The following is a 13,096-nucleotide window of genomic DNA, read 5'->3' as shown; positions in this document are numbered from 1 at the left end:
GATTCCCTAGGTGTGAAACTAATTAGCGTTGCAGGGTGACAAAGGAAGGAGGAAGTGGAAATTCTGCTGCAGATTCCTGAAAACTAAAATATAATATCTTTAGGTCGTTTTTTTTCCACGAGTATCATATTCTATAATACATAGAGACACGCAAACAGACATATGTACATGTATATATAATGTTTTTCCGCCTCAAGGCAGTTTGCTTTTGAAACGCTAAGTCTTGCCTTGAGGCATATGCTTCGGTGCATAAAACGGGTACACTATTTCTTTCCGAAGAAAGAAATGGTACAACAGTTATATAGGCAACATCGTATTAGTATATATTTTTACTCGGCTACAATAATATAAAGACTAAGTGTTTAACAAACGAGAATTATAAAAAGATAACTAAATCCATTCTTGTACGTTTTGTTTGTGTCTGTAAATGCCTACACCTCGAGTCCAGAATAGACCTAATGGCCTTGAGACACGCCTTAAAGCTTACAAATCTACTGAATTTTAAAACATATGCATACACGTATAGAGATTTTGCATACATGTAATTTTCTTTTACGCAGCCATATAGTCACATGTTGGTATTTTATAAGAAAACCCCAAAAATGTGTTTATCATGTAGAATAATAATATTATAGCATACGAGGGAATGCCATTCAGTGGGTTACAGAATGGTTGAGGAAAGGGGCAACTTGACCCTGCATGCACAGACAAACGAATTGGAAAATCAAACATGTATCCACTAATATGATTTTAGAAAAAAGTATACTTCCTCTAATTGAAATTGAATGATTCGCTGTTAGCAACACAAAATGCAGCCTCTTAAATCATTTCTATCAACAATGCGGCAGAAAAAGTGTGCCGAGTTAAAACAATAAACCATGGGCACTGGTAGTATCAGATTCTGGAGTTGCTTTCTAACATGAAAAAAAGGAAAAAGAGAACTTGAAAACAGATACTCCCTTTTCTAAAAGCAAATCATTTTAGTCAAGTTTGATTATATGCTTGAAAATAGAGTGAAAGTTTCTGTATCAGGTCGGAGATGTATCTGGTTTGAGCTGTTTGTTTCGGAACTCATTTCAAGCATGTGACAACTGGGTCATCATAAGATATCAAATGTCGCTTTTTTTCTTTTTGTACTTAGGGGTCGATTAGGTTCATGTATTGATGAATAATAGAAAGAATGGATAGTAGAGATCTTACGCGAAGGAGTCATACAAAGTACGGATTTTATACTAGCAATCCAATATTAACTAGCATTGAGTCGATGTTTTTCAATTAAACAAGTCCCAAACAAGTTCAGAATCCATCTCCCTCTCAATCTACTTTCTCTAGATGAAGATGTATGGATTATGTTATACCCATGACCTCATCAACTTTTGTATTGAGACTCCATATCCATAGAAGCACTATAACGTATGGTATATACTGCACTATATTTTATTTCAAAACACAAAACAAATAAATAAATGATTGAAACAAAAGGAGAGATCCGTAAAAGTGTTACATTAATTATTGTGTTTATGTGCCTAACTATGAAAATATATATCTTAGCTATTGATTTAAATACCAAAATTTACTTTTTCCTTGTTCAAATTCTTTCACTCTCTTAGATTATTTGTTCATTATCGTCTAAAATTCAACTTACTATGTTTTCCTTTACATACTATTAGAATTTCTAGGTACTTTAAACGTGACAATATTTACATGGTTGTGGAACCAATTCTCCATTGGTTGATCGATAGCGAGGAATAATACTCCTATCAATTAACATGTTTGTCTTTGAGACAAAAGAAGATCATATCAGGACATCTGAACGCATGATCCAGACAACCCTATCAAACATAGTTAACGTGATCTGCTCTACTGTGGCTTTAGACGGTAGCTTATCGGAAACCTCATTAGTTGGACCAAATTTTTGGCCCTACGGAATAAAAAACTCACATTTAGTTAGTTTGACCCAAAGTCTAATTCCATCTTCCTTGCGATTCTAAAATCAAAATTAAGAAGATAACAAGTCGAAAGAATAATTAAAATCTTACGTCTCTGCATATCAAGAGTATCTCCTAGATATCAAACAAAATCTAAAAAAAAAACACTTGTGGGACATTTTTATCGATTCAAGGAACATTTTCGGAGTTACTATATATCTGAATTAGCAAAAGCATGAGTTTGTACACCATCATCTAGATTTAGTATTTTTAAGATGTCAAGAGATTCTAAAATTAATATTGCAATTTTCATTCGATCATTCTTCTACCAAAAATAGATCCTAAAACCCAAGAACCAAATGAAGTAAATATACCTGAAATCTTGTAAGGTTTATCATCTCCTCCGACAATTCTGTTGTGTATATCAAACTTGGCAGCAGCAGTTAGTTTAGCTTTAAGACCTTTATTCTTTCTCTTGAGCTGTAAAACAATAACACTAAATATTCAGTTGAATATAAAACTGGAAAATGACTGAATTCAGTTTGATGTTTTTACCTTCTCAATTGTGGTTACTAACTCTTCCACTGTTTGTTGTAATGAGACAATTGTTCGAAAAGTTAGGTCTTCGTAAACTGATTCCAAGTCTTCAGTAGAATTAGGATTGAAAATTATTCCCTCTTTGATAAACAACTCTTCCAGTAAATTCACATCTTCAACCTCCATCTTTTCACGTAACTGTAACACAACATATAGCTTAAACTGTAACCGAAATACGTCGATTATATAAAAGCGAGAGTTTGTCTATCCTTACTCTGTTCAATATTCTTTCACACGAGTCGTCTTTTATTGGGGAAGGTGTAGTTGGTTGCTTCTTGTCAACTCTGTCTTCGTTGTGATTGACTCGTGGTAATGTCCTAACGTGTTTCGCCCTAGCAAATTCAATCATTTATCTAGTTATCAACTATTTTAGCAAGGAAATAACATGCTCTCAAGAAATGCAATTTTTCTTGATCCACTTTCAGCATTGGTTTAAACTAAGGACCACACTGTTTGATCAATGAGAATTTGAAGTTACCCTGAGGCATAAATATTGAATTCAAATTTCATGTCAGTTATCATACCTTGCACCAAAGCGTAGAGTTGACAGGCTTTCGGATGAATTTAAACTGCTAGGTGAGCAACAACACAGTAATGCTGTTCGAGAATTCCCACCCTGTAAGAAGAAAACAGATCAAACCTTCGATTTACATATTCAAGATTTTTTACTTTTTTTGTAACTTTGGTATATCAAAATTTTAAAATTGGAGAGAGAAAGGACTGAGAAAAAGTACTAACAAGAGAATCTTGTAGAATTCGAGTAAGTTTTGAATCACGAAATGGGACATGATTTGCTTTCCCTGGAGAACCAATAGTTAAAGCATTGATTACGTTTCCAAGAGCTGATAGAGATTTGTTGATTGTTTTTGCTTCTTCGAGTACTCTTCCTTCACCTCCTGTTTTCTCTACCTTTTCAGACCCAGCCAAGTCCACGAGAATTAGTTTTCCAGTTTTCACTCTGCCAAAATTTCAGACATAAAATCGTCATTTATCAGAAAACCTTCGACATGAATTGGTTAATACATGATATGAAATCCCAAAAAATAATACCTTCTGTCTCGTGTCGATTCCAGCTGAATTGTAAACATGTAGACACAATGACTTCTACTGCTTGCCATGTTCATTTCTGTCTAGGTTAAGTTTTGTACCATTCTTGAATGATAATGCTCATTACTTACTACTATGCTCGTGTATGTAACTAACGCTGCTTTTTCTTCTTAATAAGGATACGTGTCTCTCCAACTGCTCTGTTTGCAATTCCATTCTACATTTAAGGGTCTAAAATTAGATATGTGCAGTTATATAAATGAAACTGAGATGAATACGGGGAACAGGTGCTCTTTGTCTTACCGATAGGATCTGTAGTGCTTCTGCTGGGTTAGAGATGGAGACCTGCCAAGATGAGAACAGTTCTCAAATTCTGCCACTTCATTGGAGCTTAAGAGCATCCTCAGCTAATCTCTTTTGAAAACTAGTTGCTTACTTGAAAAGCAGATTCTTATTTTGTTTATAAAACATCTTCCCACTTAAAAGAAAGTACTTTAACAATTTTACCACCCATACGAAGAGCACGAGTTTTTATAAATTTCACAATAAACTCAGTCAAGTCCAAGAAAATCTATATCCCTTTTTCTGTTATTAAGTAGCAAACTTGAAGCAAAATAAAGATTTGTTTCCCAATTTAACGAAGGATCTTACATACCGATTAAAAGGCTAGAGCAGAACTTAAGAAGAAAATCTAGCTAACTTCAAGTGTATATATGACAATGAGCATGAAAAACGCCTGAAAAATTCAACTAACCTCGGAAACTCCGGACAAGAATATCCCTTGAACCTTACCCTCCTTTATTTGCAAGTTGTCCTTTGATAAATCAAATAAGTCTCTGAGAAAAAGGGTTTGCATTAAGTTATTAGAACTTTCAGCCATAAGTTGGTCTTATGATAGAACTTCTATTCGTGAGGTTCAGGAGTTGTTAAGGATCAGATTTAAGAAGTTGTCACCATTTGAACAAGATCCAATCTTAGAAAAAAGCTTCATGTTTTGGTAATACAAACCTGACTTTCTCCATATAGATCTCCACCTATAAGATGCAGAAGTAAGTTTAACAATCAAATGAACAGAGAAAAATTGTAAGGTTGCAGCCTATTTGCAGGTGCTTAAAGTTATATCAACATTTTAAGTACCATTGTCAACTTGACTGAGTACTTTGTCGTTTCATCCACCAATTTAAGACACTCAAATAATCCATCTACAACTCGTGGAAGTAGCCCTTTCTGCTCTCCTTGGCACTCCAGAATACCAAGTCCCTGATAAAAGAGAAAAATATTCATTGGCATCGGCTTAATCTAGAATAAATATTAAGTTGTAACGGTATGAACATTTCCGAACCTCCATGCTGTAGGTTTTCCCTGCTCCCGTCTGTTCCATATAGGTAAAATCAAGGTACAAAAGTTAGTAGGATATTCCTAGTCAAAATCATAATGAATTTTAGCTTACTGATAATTGGTTTAAAGGGAAATCGAGTTGAACAATGTCCTTTTTCTACAAAACTTTTAGAAATCTGACAACCTTGTGTTTTTATTCTGTGAGTTAGAAGCAACTCGGAACAATTTAGAAACCGCTCAATCCTTTGTTATAAAGGATGTGGAAAAGCTTAAAAGCACCAAAGATTTTAGCATACGACATGCGCAAAGATTTAAAAAGGGTCAACCATGCCTTAAGGCGAAATGGTACTTTTCTGTATTGAGGCATATGTATCACTGTGTACTCAACCAAAAACCCCAAAATACATCTGTTTACACCTTAATCCTTATATATGCGACTTCGACGACTTGGAATTTTGTTTAGACTCTTGCGGAGTTGCGGTTATAACTATTGTCACAATGCAGCAAACTACTTATTGATGAGTTATCTGTAAACGGTATGGATTTTACAGTATCTGATTGATGTATGTCTTTCTTGCCTTCATCCAACTTTTTGCCTTATCAAGTTAATAGCCTTGAGGCTGACATGTGAATGCACTCATGAGTGGTATCATGGCCGAGGTGAGAGAATTATGACAAAGTTCACAATGTTATCCAAAAAAGAGTTCTCTACAACCTTTCTGATTTGGATGCTGGGTTCGTAGTCGATATTCGATAATGGTTCATATATTGATGGAAACGAAATAAGTTTCTCCTACATTATAGTAATGTTTCACTTCTATCTATCATTCGATATTACTCTCTATATGATTTCGAAATCATTATTTTAAACCATTCCCACTCAAAATAAATTATTTTCCTACTCCAAGAATGTCTTAAACTGCCATATACATGTGCTAACATGTACATTCTTGTCAATCCAAAAATAATACATATAGACTTATTTATATAATACAAAGTTCTAAGCAACTCTAGTCAATCAAAAAAAGTAAGTCGATGAGCAAATTCATTCAATGACTAACCTGTCCATAAGTAATAATTGTTCCATTTATAGCATTAACAGCATCTGTTTTATGATCAAGTCCATAAATCAAAGAGAAATTCTTGATTCCTCAACAAGTGACAAATTCAGACATGTAAAATCGAAGATTAGAAAGCTCATACAACTATCTCTAGTTCTTGTTACCTTGAACAATTGGACGAGCAAGAAACTCATATACGTCAGCTTGCTGAGATCCTTCATAGAACACTCTATCGAAACAGAATGTTAAATCTTCATCTTTCTCATCCTATCAAGCATAACAACAATCATGTCGCTTGCAGAAATGAACAAGATGTAAAAGGAGAAATCTAAGCATATTATACCTTGAAAACAAAAGTTTCAGAGTCTAGGCCACGGATGGAAATCTTATCACCAGTATCTCGTTTCTCTTTTGAACTTAAAGGTCTGAATCGAGCACAGACTGTTACATTCGACATTTTGATTTGATCTCCTCGATCAAAGCTCGATCTATGAAAAAAGAGTTATCAAGAGATCATGAATCTATAACCTTCGAAATTGATTTTAACCTAATTAATCGCTAGCTGAACTAGATCTTAAAATCAAAGCAATTGTTTTAGAAGATCATAAGAAGAATCAGATAATCAAAAGGAAAATAAAACAAATGAGGAACAAATTCAGAACGCGAGAAAGAATCCTGAAATTATTTAATAAGACTTGAATAGAAACAAGATTCTCAAACCTGATTGATGGATGATTTAGCGTTCTGAGAGTGAAAACGATTCTAATGTTGTTTCAGTTCTTCGCGGCAAGATGAATTTTTGAAAAGGAAGATGACGTATTTATAGTCATCCAAATCCAGAACCGGAACTATCTCATCAAAAAAAAATTCAGAACCGGAACAGAAAATGCCTAAACTAGACGTTCTAGTTCCGGTTCTTGTTCCATTTCAATTGGGCCAAAGTCCAATTTCAAATTTTTTTACTGACAAGCTATATTTTGTTTGATTAAGACTGACACTTGTACATTTTATTTGGTAAATAACTCAAAATTAATGTAATCGGTGAAAACATTTAGTTGTAACCTTTTTTTGTAACCAGTTGCAACCCTTTCCATATGGATTGCAAATTTTTTTCATAAAACAAAAAACTTTATGAGCATTTAACAAAAAAGTTTTAACATAATAACATTAGTATTTTGATTTTTGACCAAACGTTTTGCCTTCTATAAGACGTTCGAACTTTAATAGGTGTGAGGTGTCCAATCTAACAAAAAAGAAATTTTTTTAAGTTTGAGGTCAATATTTTTTGGTAATTCAAAAGCGACCCCTAACGCCCTCTTTATTCACATTCTCTTCCAAAATTTGCCTCAAGGCGCACCCCACAACATCTTTTGTGAAGTCTTTCATGCTAAAATAATGAATCTTCCTTTCAGCAAAAAAAAAAAAAAATAATAATAATGAATCTTCGTAAATCTGTGTTAAAGTGTAATAGATGTGGTTGGAGCTTCAAAATTAGAAAAAGTTCCAAAAATATAATGCTGAATTAAATGATGTGATTGAATAAAAGATACATCATTTTCAACAAAAAAAAAAGTACATCATGAATTTATTTCATATTGATTCACATTACAAAAATTATACCTATATTGCAAATATAAAAAAATAAAACTCATGCATAAGAGGTCATTTGATTTTCCTACAAAATTCTCATGCTTTCGAGAAGAAAAGTGAGAAACCTAGGTAAAAAAACAAAAGTATTAAAACTCAGACAAAATAGGAACGGAATCAGAAACCCCTAAAATGTTGTGAAGGTTAATACCACGCTAGGAAACTTCATATCACATTGTGAAGGTTAATACCACGCTAGAAAACTTCATACCTTGTTATGAAACTCTATACTTTTATATGATGGTTTATGATCTTTTATGAAATTCATACCTGAAAAAATGTGGGTCAAAATTTTTATTTGACAACAAATTACAGTTAACCTTGATGATCCAAACTAAGGTCAATGAGTCAAAAAGAGACTGAAAGTCCGTGGGTCAACCTGTGTCAAGTCAACAGGGAGGTCGAACCCAAAAGAGGTATACCACCCAAAACTAGGGGATCGACGCGATACCTTAATTCCGAAACATGGGGATGTAGAAGGGTGTCTTAAGCTTACCGACTCAATCTTGAATCTAATCAAAGATCCTAATCGGCGAGGATATTAAGTATTTAACTAACCTGGACTTCAAAAGTCTTCAAATGAGGAAACATCTCCTAGAATATCTATCAACTCGAAAACATATTTATCAAGGATTCTAAACACAGAAGAACTCCTAAATATCATAGATAAGAGATAACCCTAAAAGGATACCTTAATATCTTCTGACTACGAAATATATAGTAGTTTCAATCCAATAAGGTGGATCTCAACCGCCTCAATTATGTCGCCTAACAACAATTGACTGAAGCAGTTTATAAAAGGTAATCAAATCACCTTGAACAAGGTACGAACTCCAAGATTCAATGAATACTCAGTTCTTTTAACTGTAAGGACAACCTGTCTGTCTCGAGCGTTAGAGGGTCACCCTAGCTCTTTGCAGTTTTGCCCCTAGGTTCAAAGGAGCAGGAACTGGAACGAAATTGATCGTAACGGGATTCAACGTAGCAGTCTCATCAATCCTAAAGGGATCCAACGTCACATATTTATTATTTGGACTGATACCAGATCGAGAAATTTTGACATCAACTAACCTAAAAAATATCAGTAGTTCCGTTAACAAAAGGGTTGAATAGACGTATTAGACAATCTGAGGGATCAAAATGGTGAGCAGGCCATATGTTAGGTCAAGAACTGAAACCAAACCATCTACTTATAATTGATGGTGACAACTGACATCCCGCCATTATTATGGTGGTAAAATTATCCTCCATAAATTCTCAAAAAAGAAACGGACGGAAAGACTAATAAGTCTCAGGCTTGATATTGGGGGTAAATGATAACGAGCCATCTTCAACCGACACCAAGATGGGCTCTGCAAATTCAACTTTTTCAGAAGAATCTGTCTACGATTTCACCGTTAAGGTTAGTATATCTCTCCCCCCCTCTTTGAGAATTCTTTCTACATCAATCTGTAATTTTGGGGATTTCATTTCCTTTGCTTGTTTGGATTTGGCTTTTTGGGTGGCAGGATAACAAGGGTAATGATGTAGATCTCGGCGTTTACAGAGGGAAAGTCCTTCTTGTGGTTAACGTGGCTTCCAAATGGTACCTTTTTTTTTTTTTCAATTTTATTTAGGTCTTTGATCTTTTCCCCAAATCTGATCTTTTTTGAAATGAAACAGTGGGTTTACAAACAGCAATTACCCCCAGTTATCTGAAATTTATTCTAAATACAAGACCCAAGGTGAGTTTGTTACTTCCCCTTGTCTGTGTTTTAGTTTTAGCAATTTTTCTCAACTATCATGGATGAATTTTTCTCAGTTGCTTTATTTCTTCTCAATTGGGTAGTGGGTACTGCATACAAAATTAGGTCTAACTTTTTTTTCCTTCTTGTATACTTGGCTAGGGGTGAGCAAAAATGAGCCAAAGGGGTCCAATCAATCTGGACCGACCAAAAACAAATTACACTTTTCGAGTCTGAACCGCCTAAACTGGACGGACCAAAAATGAGCCAAACGGGTCCGATCAATCTGGACCGACCACAAACTTCATCGATTTGGTTTGACTTCGGCTTGAGTATTTTGGAACCGCCTAAACTGAACCGACCAACCATATGTCATAAATTAGTATAAAATGATACATTTTTACTAGTTATAATCCTTCTTGGTGAAGGATTTAAAATTTCATAATAAAGTTGAGTAGTTTACGCATTTTGGGATTGTACTATTTTTGTAACAATATCATATTTTCAGATAAAGAGTACGGAATATGTAATTTGGTGAAATTCATGTGTGCATCACAGAATTTACGAAGAAACGTTATAACTAACTCATATTTTATAATTTTAAATCAGTGGTACCTGACCAATCGAACCGAGGAAAATCAAACTAGACCGAATATAATCGCTGAAGCCTTAATTGGTCCAACTACGGTTGACCCAAAAGTGGTCGGCAACCAACCAATGGTCGCGCCTATACTTGGATGAGCATAGGTTAGTTGCCTATCATTTTTGGTCAACGAAAGCTGAACCAATTACGTCATCAGTTAAGTTCGGTTTGGCCTTGTTCGGTTGGTCAATCTGTCCAACTGATGTAAAATTATTAAGTTTCTTATAATGTCAAATATTTCTTGAAATTCCTAGCATATGGTCACTGATTTGCCTATTTCAAGCTCTACCTAAGAGAGACTGTCATAACAAACAATAAAGCATTTGTAAAACTGGTAACGACTTGGTTTTATGATGAAATATTAGTATTTTATCATCTATAAATAATATAATAGTCTATAGTTGTAGAATGCTTGTCTACAAAAGGATGATCTCTTTCGATTTAGGCCTTTATGCTTGAGGATCATGTCGATAGAGCTTCAATATTTCAATTTGCTGATAGGAACCATCTATGAACTGGTCAAGGTACCATTTCATGATAATGTAGCATATGATTGGCCGGTTTGGTTTGAGCGGTTCTAAAATGTTCAAGTCAAAGTCAAAACAAATCCGTGGGTTTGGTTTGGTTCGGTCGGAGAACTAATTGGTTTAGTTCGTTCGGTTATAGGGAGGTTCTTGTTCACCCCTACTTATACTATTCTGTTCTTCCACTGACACGATGTGGTTAGAAGTTTAGAATCTTGAAGAGTTTCAGCTAAGGTGTTCGGGTGGTTCCTTTTCTTGTCTTTCATTTAATGTTTATTAGGATTCAGGAGTATTGTCTTGGAGATTTTTTTGGTTATCCAATAACTGAAATTGTGGCACATCAATTAGATATTTTTCTTGTTTATTCTTAAGTTGTGTTTGGTGAGTGTAGGTCTAGAGATATTGGCTTTTCCATGCAACCAGTTCCTGAAGCAGGAACCCATGTCAGGTGAGGAGGTGCAAGAATTTGCATGTACAAGATTCAATGTCGAGTTTCCTATTTTTCAGAAGGTAAGAATTTGGTTCTGACATGAATGACTAGTGAATTCAATTATGTTTCCTATTTCTTTGTTTACAAACGTTTGATAGAGGAAGTTTAGGTTTCATCATTTGATTGTTATTTTTCTTCCAACTGATCCAACATAGCAAAATGGGGTGAATTCGTTTTTAAATATAAAAATTTGAACCCTCTAATTTAGCTTAGTTAGGGGGAAGGACCATGACAAAATAATGTTATCAACTTGTTATTAGTAAGATAGGTGGAGATGAATATTTACTTTCTTTTTTCTTTTGTCATCATCTTTTCTTTTTTTAATTGTAAATTCAACTTTAGAGTGGTAGGAAAAAAAAGTATATGCTTAGAAAAAATAACCAAGCTGTACCCAGTTGGCTTGGGATCGGGCACAACAGGGACAGACCAAATCAGAGCTCAAGTACTTAGGTGCCAACCATGTGATATCATTGTTCATCGTTCTCTGTTAACAATGTTTTGATCTTTGCTTTATTGTTAAACCGTCGATATTCAATTTAATACATACACAGATATGGTAGAGTATATTTTTGTTAAATATTTTAAGTTACAGGGTGATCTAGTAAAAATTATTCACAACCTAAGATGAATGTTCTTAAATGCTGTTCATAATGCTTCCTATGAGGCTATGACATTTAGATGATCCGCCTAAGTAGTGAAACAGCTGATGTGTTACAGTTTGACCGGGATAATCTCATCTGTTTCTGCCTGTCATTGATCTTGATGGATATTGACGAAAGTGATCATTAGACATTGGATTGTAAAAAAAATTGTGACTTGTAAAGCTTTTTCTCCACTGAGGGCTTCCTGTAGATCACGCCTTCTTCAGACTCTTCAATCTGAAACTTGAATCAACCACCCGATCATTTCGAAGTGGGTTTTGTTAATAGGGTAGAGGGAGGGGAAAGAAGCTAATCTTTTTTTTGTATGAAGTTACATATGATTGACAGGCCTTAGCCCACAATTTTTCTAATTTTTATTCAGAAACACATGAAATTTTTATATGATTGCTCTTTTTTCCCTTGCATATTTTTTATATGATTGCTCCTTTGTTCACTTGCCCCACAGACCAAGTTATCCCTTCTTGGTTAGTTGATATTCGTAGACCAACAACATTTTTTCTAATTTATGTCAGTAGGCGACTTATTGCCCCATAGATCATTCCCTTCCCATTCATTTGGTTGATAGTTGGTTATGACATAAAATCTATGTAATTGCTTGCTTAAGCTTACTTCTTTCCACTTCAAATTTCTCTTTAATTTTGAGACTCGACTTTATATCTCTTCATATAACTTCGATTTACTTTTATTCAACTTACCATTAGTTTTGATTTTCGGATTACTCTTTTCTTTCATTAGGTTCGTGTGAATGGACCATCTGCAGCACCCATTTACAAGTTTCTAAAAGCAAGCAAATCTGGGTGTATGGGATCCAGAATTAAATGGAACTTTACTAAGTTTCTAGTTGATAAACATGGCCATGTCATTAGTCGTTACAGCGCGACGACTAACCCATCATCAATTGAGGTCAGTTTCTCTTTAAATCTATTATGATTATTTATAGTTTTTCATTCTTCAATGATTAGTGAATAATGGTTATCTTTTTTTTTTCTTCAAAATGCAGAAAGACATTCAGAAAGCACTGAATTCCGAATGAGTTTGGAGGATCCAATCTTCCACAGAGCTATGAATTTGAATCTTCCTCCCATATATTGTTGATTCCTCGTTTTTTTCCCTCATTTGTTTATATGATATGGGTCTGTCTGAGTTAAACTTGATCAGTTTGAACAGTCTATAGTTGGTTAGGACATGATTAGGTACAAAAACGACACAACCGACTTGACTCGGTAGATGTTGGAGATCTTATTCTTATCAGTTACTCATTGCCTCTTCTTTGGATGATACAGATTTATTTTGTTCACCTGTTTTATATGTTGATCCGAAATTCTTTGTGGTCAGCCTAGGTGCTGGTTTTTTACCACTCCAGAATCAGATTCGTATTGAATTTTACATGTTGAATTAATATTGTTACAAAATGGAAAAGGAAAGACTCAGTCCC

At 34.5% G+C, this 13,096-nt stretch overlaps 2 protein-coding genes across 2 annotated transcripts; one reads left to right on the top strand and one right to left on the bottom strand.

The window, feature by feature from the left end:
* Window positions 1-2,119: 2,119 nt before the first annotated feature.
* LOC147534005 (ATP binding microtubule motor family protein) lies at window positions 2,120-6,826 on the bottom strand. Its single transcript, XM_086646806.1, has 16 exons — window positions 6,692-6,826; window positions 6,315-6,459; window positions 6,136-6,238; window positions 5,972-6,015; window positions 4,915-4,944; window positions 4,710-4,832; window positions 4,581-4,606; window positions 4,327-4,408; window positions 3,876-3,917; window positions 3,756-3,789; window positions 3,576-3,651; window positions 3,264-3,483; window positions 3,050-3,141; window positions 2,740-2,857; window positions 2,484-2,663; window positions 2,120-2,408 (listed from the first exon to the last, which is right to left on the bottom strand). The coding sequence occupies exons 2-16, from the start codon at window positions 6,426-6,428 to the stop codon at window positions 2,238-2,240; spliced, it is 1,455 nt and encodes a 484-aa protein (XP_086502932.1). The 5' UTR covers window positions 6,429-6,459; window positions 6,692-6,826; the 3' UTR covers window positions 2,120-2,237.
* Window positions 6,827-8,806: 1,980 nt separating this feature from the next.
* On the top strand, window positions 8,807-13,080 carry LOC147534004 (putative glutathione peroxidase 5). Its single transcript, XM_086646957.1, has 6 exons — window positions 8,807-9,020; window positions 9,127-9,203; window positions 9,281-9,342; window positions 10,901-11,019; window positions 12,397-12,564; window positions 12,662-13,080. Exons 1-6 carry the CDS (start codon window positions 8,964-8,966, stop codon window positions 12,692-12,694), a joined length of 516 nt encoding a protein of 171 aa, XP_086503083.1. The 5' UTR covers window positions 8,807-8,963; the 3' UTR covers window positions 12,695-13,080.
* Window positions 13,081-13,096: the final 16 nt, after the last annotated feature.

Source organism: Eschscholzia californica, unplaced genomic scaffold, assembly GCF_041429995.1.
Source record: "Eschscholzia californica isolate CP2 unplaced genomic scaffold, dmEscCali1.0.p SCAF_6, whole genome shotgun sequence".
NCBI lineage: Eukaryota > Viridiplantae > Streptophyta > Magnoliopsida > Ranunculales > Papaveraceae > Eschscholzia > Eschscholzia californica.
The sequence above is the reverse complement of the archived record's forward strand: the minus strand, read 5'-3'. Positions and strand labels throughout refer to the sequence as shown.